Genomic DNA, 21272 nt, shown 5'->3' on the forward strand with positions numbered 1-21272 from the left:
TGGGATGGAATTTGAGCTTTTCTTTCTTATTTACATAATTATCATTGGTCCATCCCCCCAGAAGTTTTCCCAGCCCTTTAGATGCTTTTTTCCCCTCTAAAGAACCTTATCATGTTTTTTATTCCTCTTGTCTTACCCACCCTTGCTTCCATGTTTTATTAGAATCTTGTTAAGTTCAAGTCACTTCTGTAAAAATGCTGTTTTAGAAGTAAGTATATATAGGAGTTGTTTGTATATAAGTTGTTATTCTTGTGAAGAATATTTATTTCTAAGCCCAAAGATAATACAGAGTTAACTATTAATTATGATATGTGACATTACAATTATTTGTCTTCAGAATAGATCCACTCTTTTCCTCTCAGTATTGTTCCCAAAGTCAAGGAGAATGCTTCTTTATAGAAGCTGGTTTTTTGTTGCAGTGTCTAGAATTCTTAACTACTTTTGTATATGGCAAAGTAATGGATTTTAAGGGATAAACATTGAATATTTTTTTTTTTATTCCAGTTTGAGAATCTGTCAAGCATTTTGAAGCTCCCTGGTAAAAAAACATTTAATAATATGGATCGAGATTTTTTAGAAAAACGAAAAAAGGATCTAAATGCATATTTACAGGTAAGGGTACCTTTGCTACTTTCTCTGACTTTTAAGTCATAGAAAAATATAGAAGAGGCTTCTTTTTCTTGAAAAGGTTTATTAGAATGTCCATTTATAGGAACCTTCCTGCATGGTTAATTTTAAGTTTTCCTTCCTCGAATGTCAGATGAAAAGTTAGGGGATTAGACAAAATGATTTTTGAAGTTTGTGCCAGTTCTAGAGTTTTGTGAATTTGCATTGTTCCTTAGTTAAATATTTTATAAGAAGTGAAAGAATTTGTTGTCCACCTTTCACCTTCCAGAACTTGGGGCGCCATCATTTTGGTGTCTCTCCATAAGGCGTGAAAAGCATCAGACAGCTTCCATCTAAGGAATGTCAGTACTCCTCACTTTGAGCTGGGTGTACCAGTCTGTAGTCTAGAACTTGTCTTTTGACTCCCGGCCGAGAAGTTTGGGGGCAATTTGGGATTTTATTTCTTTTCTCTTAAGATCTCTGCAGAATGATCAAGATGGAAATGACTCCCTTTGGAGTATGTTAATTCCCTCTTTGGATTTTCTTGGACATCTCCTGATTCTTGGGGACAGCCAGATTAACTCTGTTTCCTTGGAGGGTTATAGATTAGCCAGGCTCTCTTCTGCGGGGGTCCTAGCGCCTCTTCATTCCCTCATTCTATCCTTATTGCCTGGGAGAAGTCAAAATCTACCCAAGATTAAGTAGCTGACTTCCTATTCTAATTCATAACACTGAATAGCCTTTCAAATTCATTTATTCTAAAGTTAGGTTGAGTTGATTGTTCCAGGGAGGTGAGTGAATTATTTAGTAATTTGTAATTTTTAAATGACTACTTTTTACATTTTTGATCTTATAACATTTATTTAACAGATTCAATGGTGTATTCATTTCCTAAATAATTCATCTTGTTAAAAGCACAAGATCTGTGATAAGAATTAAATGAGAATCTTAATTTGAGAACTCCAGGCATTCTAAGAACAATGTATTCATTGTCATCTTGATCATATTTGTTTTCAAACATGATTTTCCTTGTTTTTACATGATAAATTCAGTTGTGATTATCCTTTCTACTTATGATATTGTCTTCAACATCATTTTTCATTGGTCCTTTTCTATCTTGAATTAATAGAATTTCAAAAGAGACAATATTTTGAAAAATGAATATAGATGGGGAGCATCTTCCCTAGGTGGTTTGTGAATAAACGTAACTGTCGCTACATAAAATAAAATGCTATCAAATTTACAAAAATATGCTGAACTCTCTTTTTATTTAAATAACATTTTGTTTTTTTAGTTATTGTTGACTCCTGAAATGATGAAGGCTTCCCCTGCCTTGGCTCCCTATGTGTTTGACTTTCTGGAGAACAAAGCCTACAGCAAAGGGAAAGGGGATTTTGCTCGTAAGGTGAGAAGCCATTGGGACACTGTGAGCCGGAAGCAACCTGTCCTTCCATGCAGAAATGGGGAACTTTTAAGGAGTCATTGATTGTTCCATTTCCAGAGTAACTAGCAGTTGTAGTAGTCAGTCGGAATGACCTAATTTGCTTCATGAATCTCCCGTAAACGTGGGCATTGTCTGCTTGTGCTCTTACCCAGAGTTTCCCTGCCAGACATAAATGTTGACCATTATCAGATACATTTAGCCATAAATGTGGAGGGACTTGGGGCGGGGTGGGGGGAAGGTCTCCCTTTGTCTTCCCCACTTCTTTGGTGCTGATGGCATTCCAAGGGAGATTTCTCCAGAGACTTTATGGAGATCTTCCCTCTTTTTTAAGCAACTTTTAAGCAACTTAAGCCCATAATGTCCTATGGCTCACCCAGCTGATTCTGCTCTGTGATCGCCTGTGGGTGATCCCTAAGGCCAACAGGGCCCACAGGAGGTTCATGTAGAGGGAGGGTCTCAGCCTTGAACTTGCTTTTCCCTTGCCTGAGGAGACTGAGCACGGCCACTTGCCTTTGGTTCTGATACCCAGAGATAGGTGACCTTCCTAGTAGGCTTTAACTTTGGTCCCTCTGAGGAAGGTGCCATGCCTGAGGCCTGTTTTACAGCTGGATAAAACTGAGGCTGGCAAACGGCCTACCTGGCGTCACATGTCAACAGCTGAGGTAAAAACAGCATCTACTTGATTCTTGAAGTAGAATCTTCTTGACTCTAGTCTATGGGGTATTGGACGCAGATGGACACTGGGGTCAGGCCCTTGTGGGGTAACTGTTCTCAAGGCTCTGCTGCATTTGTGTTGATTGTATCAAGCACTTCCCCACTACTTTCTAATCTGGGGAGTTGGGTGAGCGCCTGGGGGCTTCCCCTTTGTCCATATGACTCCTCCAGGGCAGCCATGTCCTCAGGGCAAGCACTGCAGCTGGGAGCAGAGAGGGGGGTCTTTGAGAATCTAAGGGGCTGAAAAATGTACCCCCTTAGACAGCATCTGTACAAGGCAACTTGGTGCTCAGTGTGGGGACACAGACACAAAAGGAGAAAAAGCAAGTTGTACAACAAAAAAAGAAGGGGCAAAGTGGGGAGGTGCCTGAGGTGGGCTGGGGAGAAATGAAGTGGGGTAGCCTTCCAGGCCCCTCCCCAAAGCCTTGGGGCACCCACCGCTGGCACTCCCATGGCGTCAGAATAGGATTTGAGTGGGAATCCCTCTGAAAAGAACAGCTGTGTCACTCCTGATTAGGTCAGCACTCGGTCCAGGGGGATGTAATTGCTCCACAGGAACCAAGAGAAAGGGTCCCAGAAGCACTGGGTTATAGAGAAGTCCTTCCCAAGAGGCCCAGGAGGCCTAGGATGATCAGCTCACCACGGGGAACCGCACAGTCTATGGCACAGTCCCACATTCTGGGGGTTCTGGCCAGGGGCAGCACTGGGGTACACTGGAAAGGTTCCCAGGCAGGGGGACAGAAGCGGGACGGTCACTGCCTCAGGACATTTGGGACAGTTTGTGTGAGACCCGGATGTAGTAAGAGTGTGGAGGATCCAAGCCAGTGGGAAAACTTACCTAGTGTTTAAAAGCTGCTGGCTAACCCTGAGGTTGTTAGCACTAGGCATGGCATCCAGGCCGCAGGGCCCCTGCCCCAGAAGAGCTTCCCAGGATCTTGATAGTCGCAGTCAATGGAGTCTTCAGATTCCAGAGCTCTCCATCAGCTATCCCAGCACCTACTGTGCTAGGCAGGCTTAGGACTTGCTGCAGGGCAGCCCGCCCACTCGGGGCAGCGGACCTCAGAGGACTCCTTCACAAGGTGGGGACAAGTGCTGAGCCAAAAACAAGCCAAGTAAGATGTGGGACCCCTTTGTGTTGCCCATGAAGGACCTCGGGGACTTTTGGGATGTCATTGGAACTTAAGTGGAGACTGAGAGCTCTTGAATCAGTCAAGAAGCCCAATAGAACAGTTGGGAAAAGGCGGCGCTTTTAAGCCTGAACCCCTGCATCCCAGACACAGGACTGACAAGGAGGCCATTGTGACTGGCTGCGAGGACCTGGAGAGCAGAGCAGTGGTCCCTTAAGTAAATGGGATGGAAGGGAGCAGATGGGACAGGCCGAGGCCCGTCACTGCAAGGCTTCTGTGGACAGATGTTTCTTTTTCAAAAGGAGAAAGAAGACTAATGAATATTCTCAGATTACCTGGTAAGCAAGTTAATCATTTAGAAAAACACTTCCTGAACAAAATGTCACCACTTCATAGAGCAGTGATAAAGGTTGATAAGAAATTCGTGCTGGTGGACTTGTCACATGAGCTGTGATAATATTCGACCGGCATCTCTGAAACTGCTGTGCTCCATTTTTAGAGCCAAAAATCCCTCCGTATGAATATCTTGTGCATTAACTGAATCAATGATGGGATCCAAAAAGCTGATTTGAGCAGATCTGTTTAAGGAGATGAGATTTTAGTTGTGATTCATGATCACATCAGTTTTTCTTTAAATAATAGCTTTTTATTTTCAAAATAAATGCAAAGATGTATGCAACATTCACCCTTACAAAACTTTTTGTTGAAAATTTTTCTCCTTCCCTTCCTCCATCCCCTTCCCTATGTAGCAAGTAATCCAATATATGTTAAACATGTACGATTCTTCTATACATACTTCCACAAATATCGTGCTACACAAGAAAAATCAGATCAAAAAAGAAAAAATAAGCCCTTTAAAAAAAAAACTAACAGTCAATCCTTGAGCATTTATTAAGTGCTTACTGCATGCCAGTCACTGTGATAAGCACCAAAGATATGAAGAGAGACCCATACATAGTCTTTATCCTTAAAAAGCTTAGATTTAACAATGGAAACAACTGGACATGAAAGAGACGGACAGGCTGAAGGTTCCCAGAAAGCACTGACCTAGAGCAGTGGGGGCAAGAACGGGCTCCCGCAGAAGCTGGAAAGGACCCAGAAAACAGCCAGGATGGTGAAGGTCCTTGAATCCATGCCATGGAACAGTTGGTAGAAGGACTCGGGCTTGTGAACTGGAAGAGGAAAAATTCGTGAAGACATGAGAGCTACCCTGAGATATTAGAGAGGATTCCAAGGAGAAGAGGACCCTGTAGCACAAGAGGAGGGGTCCAGTCTGGGCTCACGATTAGTACTGCCCCGGAGAGTGGTGGACTGCCTCCGGAGATGGTCTGGATTCCTCCTGGGATTCCCCTTTGCCCACGAGGATTTCCCAGGGATTCCCCCTTGTGGTCAGCACATCTTCAGCTGACAGGGAGCTTAGGGGAGGGACAGTACATACTCCGGCCAGGGGCTGAATCTGATCCCGTCAAGTTCTAGTCTTGGGTGAACAAAAAGACTTTCTCTTGGCTTTGTGAAAAGTGATTGGAATGTTTTACTTCAGACAGACGCATTGGGAATTGACCATGGGTGACGTGGAGCCCCAAGTGCCCCTAGGGGCAGCGCACCATCCAGACAATGGCAGGTGGGTGGCAGGAAGGCCAGAGAACATGACAGGCTTTGGTGGAAGTCCCAGGATCTTTTATCCTGAGGAAGAAACAGTGACTTGGGAGGTCCATGATATCTGCTTTCGGGCATCTTAAGGCCTGTCTGTCACCCAGGACCTTCCTCCGGAGCTGTTCTAATTGGCCCCAGAGGCAGATGGAGGAGAGCAGGGATCATGCTGCCCCGGGAGCAGGGTGCGAATGGCCCTGGGAGTGGGGGACATGCTGCCCCGAGAGTGGGGAGCAAGCAGCCCCGGGGCTAACTGAAGCTTGTTGCCAGGATGCCATAAGGGGCAAACTTGAGCAGTCAGGGCAGCCTCACTGAGCTTAGAGGCCCTGCCCATGTATGCTTCACTTAGAATCCAGCCTTCCCAGCCAGAGCGTCAGTCTGTGCTCTGAGGGTGGCGTCGGTCCCTCTGCTTCTGCCCGCTTTGGTTGGCCCGTGAGCCCCCGGCAGCTCAGACATGGCCGTGGTCCTTGCCCTGCTGCCTCCAGGCTGTGAGCCTGGTCAGGAATAGGCAGCATTCCTTAAACACTGGGGCAGCCCTTCCCCTCAGCAGCTGCCAGCCTTCTGCCAGAGACCCGGCTGCTCTCCCTCCGTGCCCGGGCCTTCTCCCGCTGAGAGGCCGGCGTGCAGGCAGGGATTCCCTCGGGACACCGGCTGCCTGGCCTCCTGCTGCACCTTTGGTATGAAGCCCGGGCCGAGAATAGGGTGCACAAGGGCCAGAGAGAAGAGTGAAGAGCACATGGGGGAAGAGACCATCCACCACCAGAACAAGCTGAGTGTTAGTGCTGGGTACCCAGGGTTGTGCTTCATAGGATTTCTGGCCTCCCTGAAAGGTGCCTGCCCATGATCTGCAACAGAACCGGGACACAGTCAGGTCGGCTTCAAAGTTGGGAGATCTTCTCCCCACTCCCGCCTTTCTTCTGCAGAGAAGTCTGCAGACCACGAGTTAAGTCCTGGAGGGGTCGGCGCAGAGAAGGGGCAGCCCCTGCTGGGAGAAATCTGTGGCTTCAGAGCCATGGCTGGCAACCCCTTTCCCACTTAGATGTTTCCCTGGAGCTCCCCTCACAGCGCTCCTTCAGTGAGTCTTTGTGTCAGGGATACCGCAGGATGGAGGCTGCCAAGTTGGTGCGGGGGACCAGAGTCAGAGGTGGACTGGGAGGTGTGTGTGTGGGGGGGGGGGGGGGGGCTCAAAGTGAGGAGAAACAGAGAAGCTTGGCTCTGAGCTAGCCAGGAAACTTTCCCTTCTGCATGTCCTCCAGTCATTTCTGATTCAGGGGTCTGCAGGTCACTCTTTTCCCCTCCCATCCCCTTTTATGGCACCCACTGGCACCCACCCCGGGGGCCGCGGGAGCGTCTGCTCTGACTTGGTGATTACTGGCTGCCATCTTCTTGCCGCTTCCTCCTCTGTTCTCAGTGATCAGTCCACTCATTAGGGGGAGAGTGGCCATGAATGCAAACTGACTTTGGGCCATAGCCTTCACATTGTTTATTTTCACAGTTAATTCCGATCTTGACTCATTTCCAGAGCCATTCTTTGTGTTGCCTCATTACAGTGAAGCACGGGGGCGAGTCCTCCTGGGAACTCAGGGCTCAGGTCAGCGCCAGCTTGCTGGGTTGGTCCGTTCCAGATCCTCTTTGTTGATTTCTCTGTCATTGGGGAATGCTGATTTCAGCATTGTCTTCGGTTGTGATGGCCAAGAGGCCTGGAGTGACAGAGAATGGCCCCTTTAGAGAGTTTTTTAACCCCATAAATGTTACGGTCTATATCAAAGTTTAGTATTGGGCAAAATGGGCCCACACTTTTTGACCCATACGTAGTAGCAAATTATATACAGAAGACTAAGGAAACGTAATTGTTCCCCCTTCCAGAACGTAGACACTACATCTGTTTATAATAGTGTGCTCCCTCCCAGCTGTGCCACCCATGAGCCTTGGAGCAGAGTATAAGACAATGTTGATTGATGACTGTAGAGGGTCTCACCCAGCTTCTTCCTAGGAATTGGAAATGCAGTGAGAAGAAAGTCACAGTTCTCTCTGTTCCTCTTTAGATGGACACTTTTGTAAACCCGCTTCGCAATTCTATGAGGAATGTCTCCAATGCAGTTAAATCTCTTCCCGATAGCTTGGCGGAGGGCATGACAAAAATGTCAGACAACATGGGCAAAATGTCAGAGAGATTAGGACAAGACATAAAACAATCATTTTTCAAGGTAAGAGAACTTTTTTGGACAGTGTTTCTAAAAGTTGACTGTTCTCAAATCAGTATTTTTGGATAACCTCCATGGTATTTCATTTTCTCTCCATTGAAATCCATATGTGGAATAAAGCATGTTGAAATAAGGAAACTAAAGAGAATTGATTATACTTTATGTAATAATGAATCAATGAAAATCAATTATTTACTCTTTAATTTCTTCCACAAAAATAAAACAAGACATACATTTTTTAAAATTCAAATCTGCTCCTTCATGGTATAGAAGATTCCTCATAAGGATTTAAACTTCTGTATCAGGAAGATATTTTTAAATGGAAAAATTCACTGCTTCAGTCTATTGTGCTATTAAATTGTTCCATTTTTTGTCTTATTTGCATAATAATTAAGTACTGTTATGACAGTTATGTCCTAATCTTCATTCAGATAATATTAATCCCACTAAATTCTCATATTTTAGGCTGCAGTCTGACTGGCATTTACCAAAAGAACCTTTGTCTACACCAGTCTTGTATTTCTGCATTATCACTATAAATGTATTTCAGTTTGTCAGCCTTGTAAAACTCAGTCTGAGTTCATAGGAGGAGCTCTCCTGAAGCTTCTCCTCGAAGTTCTGACCTATGGCATACTTGGGTTTACACTTTTATCTCCTCCATTAGGTCCTGTCCATCTTGAAGACAGTAGATTCTCTTGTGTCTACAAGAAGATGCTTAATAAGTATTTGTAGAATTGACTCCTCCTCCCTGAGGCCACCTTTCTTTGTTCTTTGTCCTTTTTTTCTTTTGACAATCTCACCTGTTCTTCTGGATTCATTTACTACTTCTTTGCACCTAAGCTCTACACACAGACCTGTCTCTAATCTCCAGTCCTGAATAATTAACTAGATTCCTATTAGGCTGACATTGTCTCTCAGAGTTTGGCCTGGACCTTGTGCAGAAACAGTGATGATACAGCCTGACCCGTCTCTCGCTGTACCACAGCCACCTCCCAATAGGCATTTAACTCGGGAGTTTTAAAAATATACTTAATGGTTAAAAATTACTATCTAAATATCATTATTATAACTTGGGTTTTAAAACCGTCTGGAAACTCAAATTCCCATCAATTATCTGGTGATTTTGTTCTGGATATCTGTTGGCAGTAGTTTTTTTAAAAAAGTGACTATTTGATGGGTACTCATTTTTGTAATGTTCTTTTTGTAAGCTGGGCCCATGGTATACAGGAAGAAATTCAATTCTATCCAGATGATATTTTCTAATTCTTTGTTGGTTTTATATTATGTTCTTTCTCCTTGATTTTTTTTTGGGGGGGGTCCTCTTCTGTGTATATACTTTTTTTTTTCTTAATGTTCTCCTTAGGTGCCTCCTTTAATTCAGAAGACAGATTCTGATCCTGAACATTGCCGTGTTTCTGCCCAGCTCGATGACAATGTAAGTGATTTCTTCCTTCCAGTGTTTTGTAGTTAATGACTTGAAAAGTAATTAGCAAATACATTGAACATGAATTTTGCTGTCTTCATTCTTACAATTAAATGTCTCTTTTCTCATAAATTATTTTAATAATAAATAATATTAACCTTTAAAAGGCAGTCAAGAAGCCTTATTAAGCACCTATTGTGTGCTAAAGCGTGGGGATGTAGAGAAAGACAAGAATTGTTCATGTGGAGCTCCCAGGAGAGACAGCTTGTTGATAGCTGGGCCTTTGCAGTGAGGCTGTGGTGACTGCAGGGGGTGGCCCACGTAAATGATTTATTAGAAGAGAGCCCAAGTAGCACAGAAAAGCTAGCGCTTCCGGGAACCAGCAGTTAGGATGGAGATCTGAAGCTTCATGTTAAAAAAGGAACAACAGAAACTTCTGAGCGAGGCACTGAAACCCCTCAGCCTCCTCCATTGTCTTGGGAATCCTCCTAGCTTGTCGCACTGAAGTCAGGAAGATAGGCCTGAAACCCTTGCTCCTGGAGGCGAGCAGAAAATCTAAAGTTATTAGGGGTGGACCCAGTGAGGACTCCTCACACCCTCCATTGTCACAACCACATTTCAAAACTCATTAATAGGACTGCAACTGCACCTTGGGAAAAGTTTTCTTCTGTGGAATTCCTCATTTAATTTCTACTTTCTGCAACTTTGGCTGAACCATACAAATTTGAAAATTTTTATGCTAAAGATAATCTTACCAGACTAATTTTGGATGATCATATTTGCTATATGTTAAGCTTATTTTAGGTGTGTCTGATCAGGTAAGCTTATTTCAGGTATATCTGATCAGATTATGCCCCAGACATCCAGTATTGCTGAGCTTCTTTGCTCTCGAAAAGGGATTTATTCCCTTGACTTTGCAGCATGAAGTCAGGGCCTGTGTCCATTTGCCAGGTGCAGTAGTTTTTAGTGCTCTTGAAAGACTATTGAAGACTTAACCATTCCTGGACATCTTCATTTTGTGGTCAGAAGTCTCTTCACTTTACTTTATGAACTTTCTTATTATGGTAGATTTATGGAATTCATCAAAAAATATAAAAAATTTTTATAATTTTCAATTTATGACATAATATTACTTTCCACTTAGGAGAAGTTAACAATAACAACAAAAGGAATAATAATTCTCACACATGCTCGCTCTCGCGCGCTCTCTCTCTCTCTCTCTCTCTCTCTCTCTCACACACACGTTTTCCATTACATATAAAACAGATTTTTTTATATTTGTTTTTAAAACTTGAGTTCCACATTCTCTCCCTTTCTCCCTCCTCACCACTTCCTCATTGAGAAGGCACATGTGAAGTTATGTAAAACATTTCCATGAAAGTCACATTGTGAAATAAAACATAGATCTCCGTACCCCTCCCCCCCGAAAAAAAATTGCAGCTCAAGAAAAATGAAGTTAAAAAAGCAAAAGTATGCTTCAGTCTGTATTCTGACACAGTCACTTCCTTCTCTGAGTATGTTATATAGTGTTTTCAAATTTGCAAAGCACTTTCCTTTCACCGACTTTGGGTGGTCCGCAGCGCGAGTCTCACTGTCCCCTTTTATTGAGGCAGCAAACTGTGAGACGAGATGACCTGCCTGTGGTCTTTGCCAACGTCGTTGTTGAGTTGTTAACCATACTTGAGTCTCCATGACCCCATGGGGCACACCAGGCCTTGAAGTTCGTCTAAGCTCATGCTCCTTGTTTCCATGACGTTCCTTGTCCACCTCATTTTCTGCCATTGCCTTTTCTTTTGGCTTTCAGTCTTCCCCAACATCAGGGTCTTTTCCATCAAGTTACAGCTTCAAATTGTGTGTCCAAAAGATTTAAGCTTCAGGTTCAATATTTGTCCTCCCGTGTGTATTACCTGAATTAATTTCTTTAAACATTGACTTTTTGGAATTGCTGCCCAAGGGGCTCCCAGAAGCCTTCTGCAGCTGCAGTGTGACTGAACTCTCGATTCTGTGGTCCTCAGCTTTCCCTGGAGTCCAGTTCTCTCAACCATCCATGGCTGCAGTGTCAATTTTCTGTGGCTCTCCTTGTCGGGAGCTACAGGCACCATCTGCAGCGCTTTCGGGGCCCCTGATCACGAAGTCTGACACGGCCCAGGGCCCTCAAAGCTTTCTGGTCCGAGTGATGAGCAAGCTCTTTCTGTGTCTTCCTTCGCCAGGTGGATGATAACATTCCTCTCCGAGTCATGCTGCTCCTCATGGACGAAGTCTTTGATTTAAAGGAGAGGAATCAGTGGCTGCGAAGGAACATCAAGAACCTGCTTCAGCAGCTCATCAGAGCCACCTACGGAGACACCATCAATAGGTATGGAAGCCCCCGGGCGAGGTCCGGGGCCTAGCTGCTCCAGGGCTGATTGTTCAGACTAAATTGTTTGCTCCCTGAGACATTCCCCTGTTTTTCTTCTGTTGCTTGGTGTCTTTCTGGACATGCCTTTGCTCACTTCAATTTCTTTAATTTCAGGAAAATAGTTGACCATGTTGATTGGATGACTTCCCCTGAGCAAGTGGCTGACTCAGTGAAACGTTTCAGGTACTGTTAAAAGTGCAGCGTGGCAATCAGTGCGGTTTTATGGCGTTCCGGCCTGTGAATTGGGGGCTCAAGCTGTGAGCCTCCACATTTTGCAGAGGAGGAGATGAGGGGGAGAAGCAACGATTTGCCCGTGGTCACTCAGCTAGTGAGTGTCAGAGCCGGGACCTCCATCCACCCCTTCTGACTCCACGCCGAGCCCACTTTCCTCTCAGAGGACACCTTTTCTCGAGCTTTGTTCTGCGGTGTCAGGGACAAGCAGTTTGGGGGGCCGGGTGGTTTGGGGCTTGGGGCAGTGGAGGGGAGTGAGGATCATTTCAATTTCATGAGCTGACGTCCGGTGCTTGTCTATCCCAAGAGCTAGTGTTGGTTTCATTGGTCACAAGGGTTCTGAGACTTAGCACTGGGCCGTTCACTTCTGCTGAGTGTGTCCCCGTAAGCCCTGATAGGAAGAGTACTCAGATGGCTGCTTACACCGACTGAACGAATTCAGAATCTTGGGGGTTACCGGGGTCTTTGCTTGGCTTCTTTTGGTCATTCACAGTTATGGAAAGGAGGTCTCGTTGCTTTGAATGTGGAGCTGTGTCTGTCTATTATATATATTGCAACTTTCAAAGCTTCAGATACTCCCAAGCCCCAGAAAGGAAGGGCCAGACAGTCCCCTAAAAAGGAAGGGCCAGACAGTCCCCTAGAAAGGAAGGGCCAGAGAGCCCCCTAGAAAGGAAGGGCCAGACAGTCCCCTAGAAAGGAAGGCCCAGAGAGCCCCCCAGGGTCATCTTTTGGAGGCAGGGCTGAAGGTGAGGCTTGAAGTCAAAGGCTTAGCTTCCAGTCCTCAGCCCTGCCCCTGCTCTGGAGCTTTGTGACCCTTGTCCAAGTTGATGGCTTCATCACAATTACTATGCTATGGGAATGAATGAATAATTCCTAACTCCTAGAATTCTCCTCAGTTTGAAGTACACAAGGAAACACAAAGGCAGAAGTACCAACCACCTGATCTTTTTTACTTTTTTATTTATTTATTTTTTTTTTGGCTGAGGCAATTTGGGGTTAAGTGACTTGCCCAGAGTCACACAGCTAGGAAATGTTAAGGTCTGAGGTTAGATTTGCACTCAGGTCCTCCTGACTTCAGAGCTAGTGCTCTATCCACTATACCACCTAGTTGCCCCTACTTGATCATTTTGAAAAGTACGCTGGGAAGTCCCATCCACTACAAAGGTGAAACTCAGCACACTGTTGTAAAAATTTCCAAATACCAGTTAGAAACATAAAACAACGATGGTCGTTACAGAACAACAGATTATTTCCCTTAAAATTTCTACTAAGAAAAAAATCACAGGAAAAAACTTCCAATAAGACTCTTCTAGAACCTCTTAGAGCCACTGATTGGGAGCTAAAATCAGCACTCAGAAGCCGACAGCAGTCAGGTTCAGTCTTTGAGTTAAAATCTCGTGAACGATAAAGCATTATTTGAAAGGCAGCTCGGCCGGTTTCAGCAGACAAAGGGCTGCCCAAGTGAACGGCCTCAGGACTTTCCAGGCCAGATTCGTGACTGTTTGCTTGGCAAACACTTCTAGGTCAGTGGACCTTTTTACAGAGCTCCTTTCTTTATCTTCAGGAGTTGGGAAGGAATTCCTCTGCTCTTAGTCCCCCTGCCAAGCCGGTGCCGAGGGCAGACTGAGGTCCACACCTTGCCCCAGTGGCGCCTCTGGACTTCCCATATAACTCATATAGACAAGGTTTCCAGTCCCCACCCTCCCCACCCCCGTGTTTGCTGCTGCTCCCAGCCCCTTCCCGGATCCCAGTGGGAGCCCAGAGAACATTGAAATGTGTGCAAATGGCAACAGATTTTTTCTTCCTGTGGGTATTTGTCTTTGTATCTTTAAGGCGACTTAGAGTAATTTGGGGAACTCCTTTCTTAGATGTTTTTTGTGGCCCTTCTTTTTGACCAGGGATTCCTTCTGGCCCAACGGCATCTTAGCAGAGACTGTGCCCAGCAGGGACAAGGCCATCAGGATGAGAACCAGGGTCGCCGGGAAAACCAAGCTGCTCGAGATAATGCCTGGTGAGTCCCCAGCTGCGGGGGCAGGCTTCTGTCTGGTGCTCCCAAGCTGCTTTAGGGGGGCACAAGTGCCAGCTCCCCAGGGTGGGCCAGGAGCTCCATCTTTGAAGGAGGCGGTCAGGTATATGGTTGTTTTTGGCCCTCCTACTGAGAGTCTGGTGTTCCTGTCCCTGCTTGGGAGAAGCTTCCTCTTCTTTCCAAGTCCTTTAACTCAGAAACCCGCCATGGCTTCCATGCCTGGTGTCCAGGACTCCAGGGCCAGGCCTCTGGGCCCCTCCAGAACCAGAGGGGCTGCTTATGCTCCCCTCCTCCCCCTCTCCCCCCCTCTGCTATCCTTTTATCTTGGTGGCCTGCAATTTGTCGTTTGCCCCCCAAGCCTTGTCCCTCCCCCTTCGGCCCCCCCCCCTCCCTCTCAGCCTTGCCCTTCCTTCAGCCTCACCTCCCCCTTAGCCTTGTCCCCATCCTCCTTCTCGGGCCTCTGGGGGAAGCCCCTGCACTCGGAGCCTCCGGCCTGGGCCCCGTGGGTTCTGCCCGAAGGGTGGCGGTGTCCCCGCACGGCTTCGGGAAGCGGCTCCGAGCACAGGGCCGCGTCTCAGCCTCGAGAGCTGACCCTTATCTCTTGTTCAGATGAGCTGAAGCACATCATCGGGGCCGAGACGACCCGGAAGGGCATCCTGCGCGTTTTCGAGATGTTCCAGCACACCCAGCTGAACAAGAGGATGGTCTACGTCTTTCTGGAGGGCTTCCTAGAGACCTTGTTCCCCCAGTATAAGTTTCACGATCTCTTCAACAAGCTGCACTCACGCTCCAGGCAGATGCGGAAGTACAAGCAGAGACTGCAGACGGCGCCGCCGGCCCCCCTGCAGAAGAGGTGACCCTGCGACGCCGCCAGGGTTTGCTTGTCTGGGATGGGCTCTGGGCGGGGCCTCCGGGGCTCAGCTCCGCTCTCGTAGTGTCCCCCGTTAGCCTATTAGCGCATCCACGAGAGCCGGGCTCCTGCCCCCCTTCACCCCGGGACCGCCGCCGGCCTCGGCGAGTGCGGGCGCCTCAGCCCCCCTCCTTTCTGACTGAGGAAGCCTTGTCCAGCCACGGGCGCCAGAGAGTAGGTGGGGGGGGGCTCGCCGTGAGGCCCCAGGAGACTGCGAGGGGCGGCTGGGGGGGACGGCGCTCTGTTTTGCGTCAGGACTGCTGAGGTCGAGGCCGCCATTCCTGCGAGGGAGGCGCCGCCCCACGGAGGCACTTTGGACCAGCCGTCCCTAGAAAGCCATGTCACCGACCCAACGCTCCCCAAAGCACGGACTGACGGTTAAGAAATTTGGTTCTTTCACCCTCGTTCATATCCTTGTGATGTAAAGAAATAAAACTGGGTACCATTAGAATTCGGTTGTATTTGTTCTTCAGTGGAGTAAAGAGTGTCCCGTTTGTGTCCACGACGGGCCCTGGGCCTCCTTAGCTCTGGCGGCCCCCACCCGGTACCCCGGCCCTACTTGGGATGGAGAAGGAAGCAGACTGAGACCCCGACTCTGGCCTGGGCCGCCTGCCCCCGGGGCCGGTCGGGAGTTTGGCCTCCGAAAATGGAACCGTGAAAACCCTCACTTGGCAAAAAGAGTCGTCCTCTTCTCATTTCGACTGATTTGACTTCCACTCAACGTAGTCAGAGCGCTAGGGTTGCTACTCACCAAAAAAAGATTTTTAAGGAACGTCATTCGTCGTATGCAAATATCCAAATTCCTGAATCCGCCCCAGTGTACATATCTGAAAATAAAGAATGGAAACACAACTACGATATTTTTTTAACTATTTTTTTTATTTTTTGGCGTAATGTAAAGTTTAAAAGACCCTACAAAAATCCCTCGGTCTATCCCTTTAATTCCCTGAAATCATTCTCTACTATGAAGAAGCAAACATGTACTTTCACTCTTTGGGGGCCTCTGAATATTTCAGAGTTTTCTTACGTTCCATTTTCTCCCGAGAGATCCTTCATCCGCCACGAGGGCTGCTCCTGCACAAATGTCCATATTCCCGTGAACTGAGGGGGGGAGGGGAGAGTTGTTTTTATGTCTTTCTTTTAAAAATATTTAACACTACGAGCTTAAGAGCATGAAGCTACTTACCAGATCACTGAGCCAAGATCCTGGTGGGGATTGAGCCCCCAGGTGACAGCAATATATATGTATGTATGTATGTATATAGAAATATATATATATGTATGTGTATATCTCCAGCTAAGAGAAAGGGTCTAGGTGTCCCGGGCCCACACCGTTATTTGAGAGCTTTAAGGGTGAGAAAACACCCCGTGTTGATTTTGTCGTTTTCTCTCTTGGAATCTACTTTAAGCCTATTAACACAATGAAGCCTTTCTTTAAATATTTGTCCTAACGATCATGTTTATTGCCGATGTCATCGTGCGTACTTGCAGCATAGGGGAACTCGGCACATATTGCACATCTTCAAAACGGACAGAGAAATCCCGAGGCCTTGGAGTAGGTTATTTCTTCCTGATCTCAATGGGGTTTCCTCCCTAGGCTCGAAAATAATGAGTCGTGAAATGTGTTCATCCGTAGGAAAAATTGACTTGGCCACTAGAAAAATGACTTTCACGCCCCCTGCTCCCTGTTGTCAATGTGACTGTTTGGAAAACGTAACGGTGAATTTAGTTCTGTGCAAGTGAAAGACTGTTCAGAGGAGCCAAGTACGTACCTGCGAAAGATGAACTCTATGTGGGGAGATACAGGCCAGAAACCCTAGGAAGATGGTGCCCCAAAATACAGCCAGTCAGTATAGAGCCCTCCCGCCCCCCCAAGAGAAGCCGGCTTCTATCTCGCCAAAAGGTTTTTCTGGAAAAAAAAAATGGTTGGAATCGCTTTTTACTACAAATTTATAGATGGTATTTTCAGAGCAAGAATATTAAATAATAGTCGGTCTAAAGCGGGCGCATCTTCTCTAAAGGGACCTATGTTCTGGAGTTCACAGAGAGCTGTGGGTCTCCAGGTATCTCAGTCCGGCTGTGCGTGAACATCTTTAGCCCACAAATCAAGTCCACTGTACCATGTTAATAAAGGCATTGCATTAGTGCATCTAGAAATATATACATATATACATATATATATATATATATATAAAAGAAGATTTGTGTCTTCTGATATTTAATTTCTTAATATGGTTTTTTAAGTCAGTGGTGCCTTTGGGCTAGAGCTATCAAAAATAATCTCTTTGAGGTTCTTGATTTGGGTTTTTGTTGTTGCCGTTCTATTTTGTCTTTAAGACTATACATGATCGAACATAGAGAAAAAAACTCCCTGCCAACTTACGTGTTCTATTACCCTGGGGGAAAAAAATGTATCATTAAAATCCAGCACTTAGACAGGCGTATTCTAGTATTTGGGTGTTCTGAATAGTTGCTGAAATAATTGTGCCATTGACCAAAAAAATGCACTTGGTTAGCCTTAATTTTTTTCTTTTGAAAGAATATTCAAGTTTTTAAAAATTTTTCCTTTGGTTTGTTCTCAAGCTTGTGCTGCTGGTGTTTGCTCTGATTCACAATTTATTTGAAGTGCTGCCAGGATGTGTACCAACTTTCTAGAAAGTTAACTATTTAAATTCCACAATCTCAAATTTAATTTTGTGCAATATTTTCATTTAACGCATGTGAATTTGAATAATTGTAAAATAAATGGATTTTTAATGTTCTGAGACGTAGGTTAAACCGTCTTCTTAACCCAACAACTTGCATTCCGTTGTTGCTGCCTCTGTTTATTTAAGGACTTGTTTTAAAAGTCTTATATGTCATAATCCTTGTAAAATTCTCGGCGTTGGTGGATTTCGCTCGGGGGAGAGTGGCCCTCGTGTCACGAGGGCAAACTCGACTGGGCGCATCTCCGGGATGGGGCTGGTAAAGACGCCTTGTGCATATATCACTGTACAGTCAGTGTCAACTGTGTGCCTCATTGTTCTATCAATACTTTCTCCCCTTCAGCGAAGAACAACAGTCAAAATGTCGGTCATTTATTGAACTGGAAAAAAAAGTAAAATTTTTTATTTGGGGTTTGCATTATGTTCTGTCCATTAGGAAAGCTGAAAAAAAAAATATTACACTAATAAAGTATTAACAAATTTCTTTTGGTTGAGTGTATGTAATAATTGCTTTTGTACTGACACCTTAAACATATCCTGCCTAACATTATTAATGTTCCTTGAAAACACATAGGGGCAGACAATGCTGTGCGAATAAGGTTTGATATGAGGTGAAGGGTCCGGGGAAGCTTTCATGATAATTATAAGTAAGATGTCCTAATTTCTAATATGGTGAACATTGAGAGCTGTAACCCGTAAGAAGCAGGGGGCTCTTTGGGGAGCGGGGTCCTTAACAATTTTTCTGAGTGTAAAGGGGACCCATTACCCAGAAGTCTGGGGGCAGATGTGTGATGAGTGCAGGAAGGATCTGCACATCCTTTCTGGGCCCTCACCCGGCCTCTTATCAGTCCAGTTGGTTCTGGTCCAGACGGTTCTGGACTCCTGGAATCTGCTTTCACCGGTCTCAAGAGCACCTGTGAACGCTGTTCTGGGCTTGCCCTGGGCTGGAAGGTGGGAACGGGCCGCAGTCTGCGCAGAGGATGAGATCTGCTCCTGAGTACGGTTGCATGGGCCAGTGGGGTTCCATTTTCCATCCAACATAGCCTAGTGTGGTCATAGAATTATAACTGACCTAAGGTTACCTGAAACAGTTTATCATTAATTAATTGGAAAGCACAAAAGTTCTCAGCATCATTGCTATAGAAGGTGTCAGAATACCATTGTTTCTGTCACTGCAGATCAAGTGCCCTATGGAGCTGATGGGAAGGGGAGAGGGTAGGGCTGGGGAACGTCCTACAGCCAGGATGTGCCTGGGGTGAGACTTGGGCCCCTAAAGTTGCCCACTAAATCATACTGCCTTCCCTCAATGGAATTGTCTCTCCTGGTTACTATTGATCATAATTTAAGGTTGGAAAAGTGGGCTGGATCTGGGTGGTAGAAAACCTAGTAAGGACATTTCTCCTGTGGGCAATGGGGAGCCACTGTGCTTTAGGAAGATGGTCTGAAAGGTGTGGAGGACAGACTGGAGAGGAAGGAGGAGGTTATTGCAGTGGTGTGGGGGCTTGAACAGGGTGTTCAAGTGGAGAGGGAGAAAGCGTGAGTAGTGCTGGGAAGAGCAGGATTTAGCACCTGAGTGGCTTCAATCCCTAAACATTTATGAAGTGCCTACTGTGTGCCAGGTACGGGGCTAAGTTCTGAGAGCACAAAAATGGCAAGAGTCGGCCCTAAAGGAGCTTCCGAGCAGATGTGTTTCTCTGTGGCTCAATGTGGGAACCATTTGCCAACAGGACTTATGTCTCCTTTGTGTCACCGTGAATTTCTGCCAAACTCCTGTGTTAACATAATCAGCTTTCATTGTTTCCAAACATTTTTCTCTTCTAGAGTCTGTTACTTTGTTAATGCCTTAGCCCCTCCATTAAAGCAGATTCTCTTCTAGATACCTTGTTAATGCCTTAGCCCCTCCATTAAAGCAGATTCTCTTCTAGATACCTTGTTAATGCCTTAGCCCCTCCATTAATGCAGATTTTCTTTCAGAATCTTTTACTTTGTTAATGTGTGAGCCCCTCCTTCATTGCAGATTCTCTCCCATAAGCCATTACTTTGTTAATGCCTTAGCCCCTCCATTAATTCAGTTTCTCTTTCAGAATCTGTTACTTTGTTAATGCCCTAGCCCCTCCATCCTTGCAGATAGCAAAGACCTCCCCTGGGGAGCAGTTACAGCCCATCCATCCCCTTCTGCCTTCCACATTTCCAGTGGTTGTGACTTCAGGCTCTCTGGGCCTCGAGTCCCCATTCAGAAACAAGGGCTCATCCCAGAGGCTTCTTCCTGCTCTAGACCTGGGGCCCAGGGTACCCCAAAGCCTCTCTTTACAAGCTCCAATTATGTAGTCCCTCTTTGTCTCGTGAGAGAGAGTTAAGCACGGGGAGCTCTGCCCTGCGGCCTTTGTCCTCTCAGAAAGTGGATCCCTCCTCACATGTAGCTGCATGTGCCCGGCTTGGAGGCCGGGCTTTGTTTTCATAGAAGTCACTTCCCTGTGGAAGCCCAGAGGTCCCAGATGTTTACATTGACCACGTATTAGAGCACAGAGACATTGCACTGACCATGTATTAGAGCACAGAGACATTGCACTGGCCACGTATTAGAACACAGAGACATCATATTGACCGTGTATTAGAGCACAGAGACATTGCAAATGCATCTAAAAATGGGGGAATGTGAGATATATATTTTACAAAATATAAGACAATCAAATTAGGAATGCCAAAAAAAAAAAAAAAAAAAAAGAAATCAATGTCTACTTAAAAATTAGATGCTGGTCCTCCAAGACAATTAATGCTGTAGGTCTCCCTCCTTTGTTCCATTTGTGTCCTTCTCTTTCCTATTTGCCCAGATTGTGTTGTCCCTTGGGTGGTTAGCGTTGATCTAGGGTAAAGACTCAATTCGCTGCAGCCATGAAGAGGGATCTGGGAAGCTTTGCTCCGACTCCCACAAGTTGACATTCTTGTCCTGGGACTGGGGTTAATTCTGACATTATCCAGCTACAAACCTCCAGCAGTCCTTAATCACCTGCATAAATGCCCCGACAGCCGGATAGCCGGTGGTTTTGGGTTTGGGTTCCCCAGCTGGGAATCCTGCCTGCCGAGGGCTCCGGGTTGACCCCATCATCACAGGGACTGTTCTCATCATGGCTCTTTCCTTCCATTGGGCCCCATGATGTAGGTCAGCTTCTCCAGAGCATTGCACATTAACTTGGCACATTAACTTCGACACTCAGAAGAATTCATTTCTATATCTAGTTGTTGCCTGTGATTTTGGGGTGTTGCTACAGCAAAAATGAACCTTTGGAGGCACTTCTAGAACCTCTTTTGAAATCAATTAGCACCCACAAGGTTTTGTGTTATTGCTCAATTAACCTTGATAATACAGTCCGCTGAACAAGTTGCTTTCGGCTTTTTTTTTTTTTTTTTTTTTTCGAGCATTTTGGCTTTTGTTTAAAGAGATAATACTTTTGATCTTGCATAATTACCATTTGCTGAGTACATATAAGCTGGAAAATTTGGGGAAAAAGAAATTCTGTTCAAGAAATGAGTCCGGGCCCTTTGCCCTCAACAGTATTGGAATCAGCCTACAAGTGAGATGAGAAAGAACCTGAGCTCTTCCGTGATATGGAAAATGGTGAGTAGATAAGTTCTCTGAGAAGTGGAAGCTCTTTCTAGCTCTCAGTGCATTGGTGCTCTGCCATCCCACCATGACATAAAGCTGCAGGTATTGCCTCCGAGACTGGAAAAGCGGCTCCCCCAGGGGTGAACAAGTACTTGATTTCCCCAATAGAATGGGAGCCCCCCCTTGTTCTTGTTCTACCAAACCTGGAAGTATTTTTACAATCACTTCAG

General features: G+C 45.8%; 1 protein-coding gene across 3 annotated transcripts in view; it reads left to right on the forward strand.

Moving 5' to 3' along the window:
* Positions 1–17922, forward strand: part of SNX13 (sorting nexin 13) — a 102096-nt gene extending 84174 nt beyond the window's left edge. For all 3 annotated transcript variants that reach the window (XM_031940679.1, XM_031940680.1, XM_031940681.1), the window contains 8 exons: positions 505–612; positions 1901–2011; positions 7587–7748; positions 9109–9180; positions 11379–11524; positions 11681–11749; positions 13696–13808; positions 14433–17922. In XM_031940679.1, coding sequence (XP_031796539.1) covers positions 505–612; positions 1901–2011; positions 7587–7748; positions 9109–9180; positions 11379–11524; positions 11681–11749; positions 13696–13808; positions 14433–14680 — 1029 coding nt within the window. In that variant the 3' untranslated portion in view covers positions 14681–17922. The remainder of the gene's footprint in view (positions 1–504; positions 613–1900; positions 2012–7586; positions 7749–9108; positions 9181–11378; positions 11525–11680; positions 11750–13695; positions 13809–14432) is intronic.
* Positions 17923–21272: the final 3350 nt, after the last annotated feature.

The sequence above is a fragment of the Sarcophilus harrisii genome, chromosome 5 (assembly GCF_902635505.1).
Source record: "Sarcophilus harrisii chromosome 5, mSarHar1.11, whole genome shotgun sequence".
In the NCBI taxonomy this organism is placed as follows: domain Eukaryota; kingdom Metazoa; phylum Chordata; class Mammalia; order Dasyuromorphia; family Dasyuridae; genus Sarcophilus; species Sarcophilus harrisii.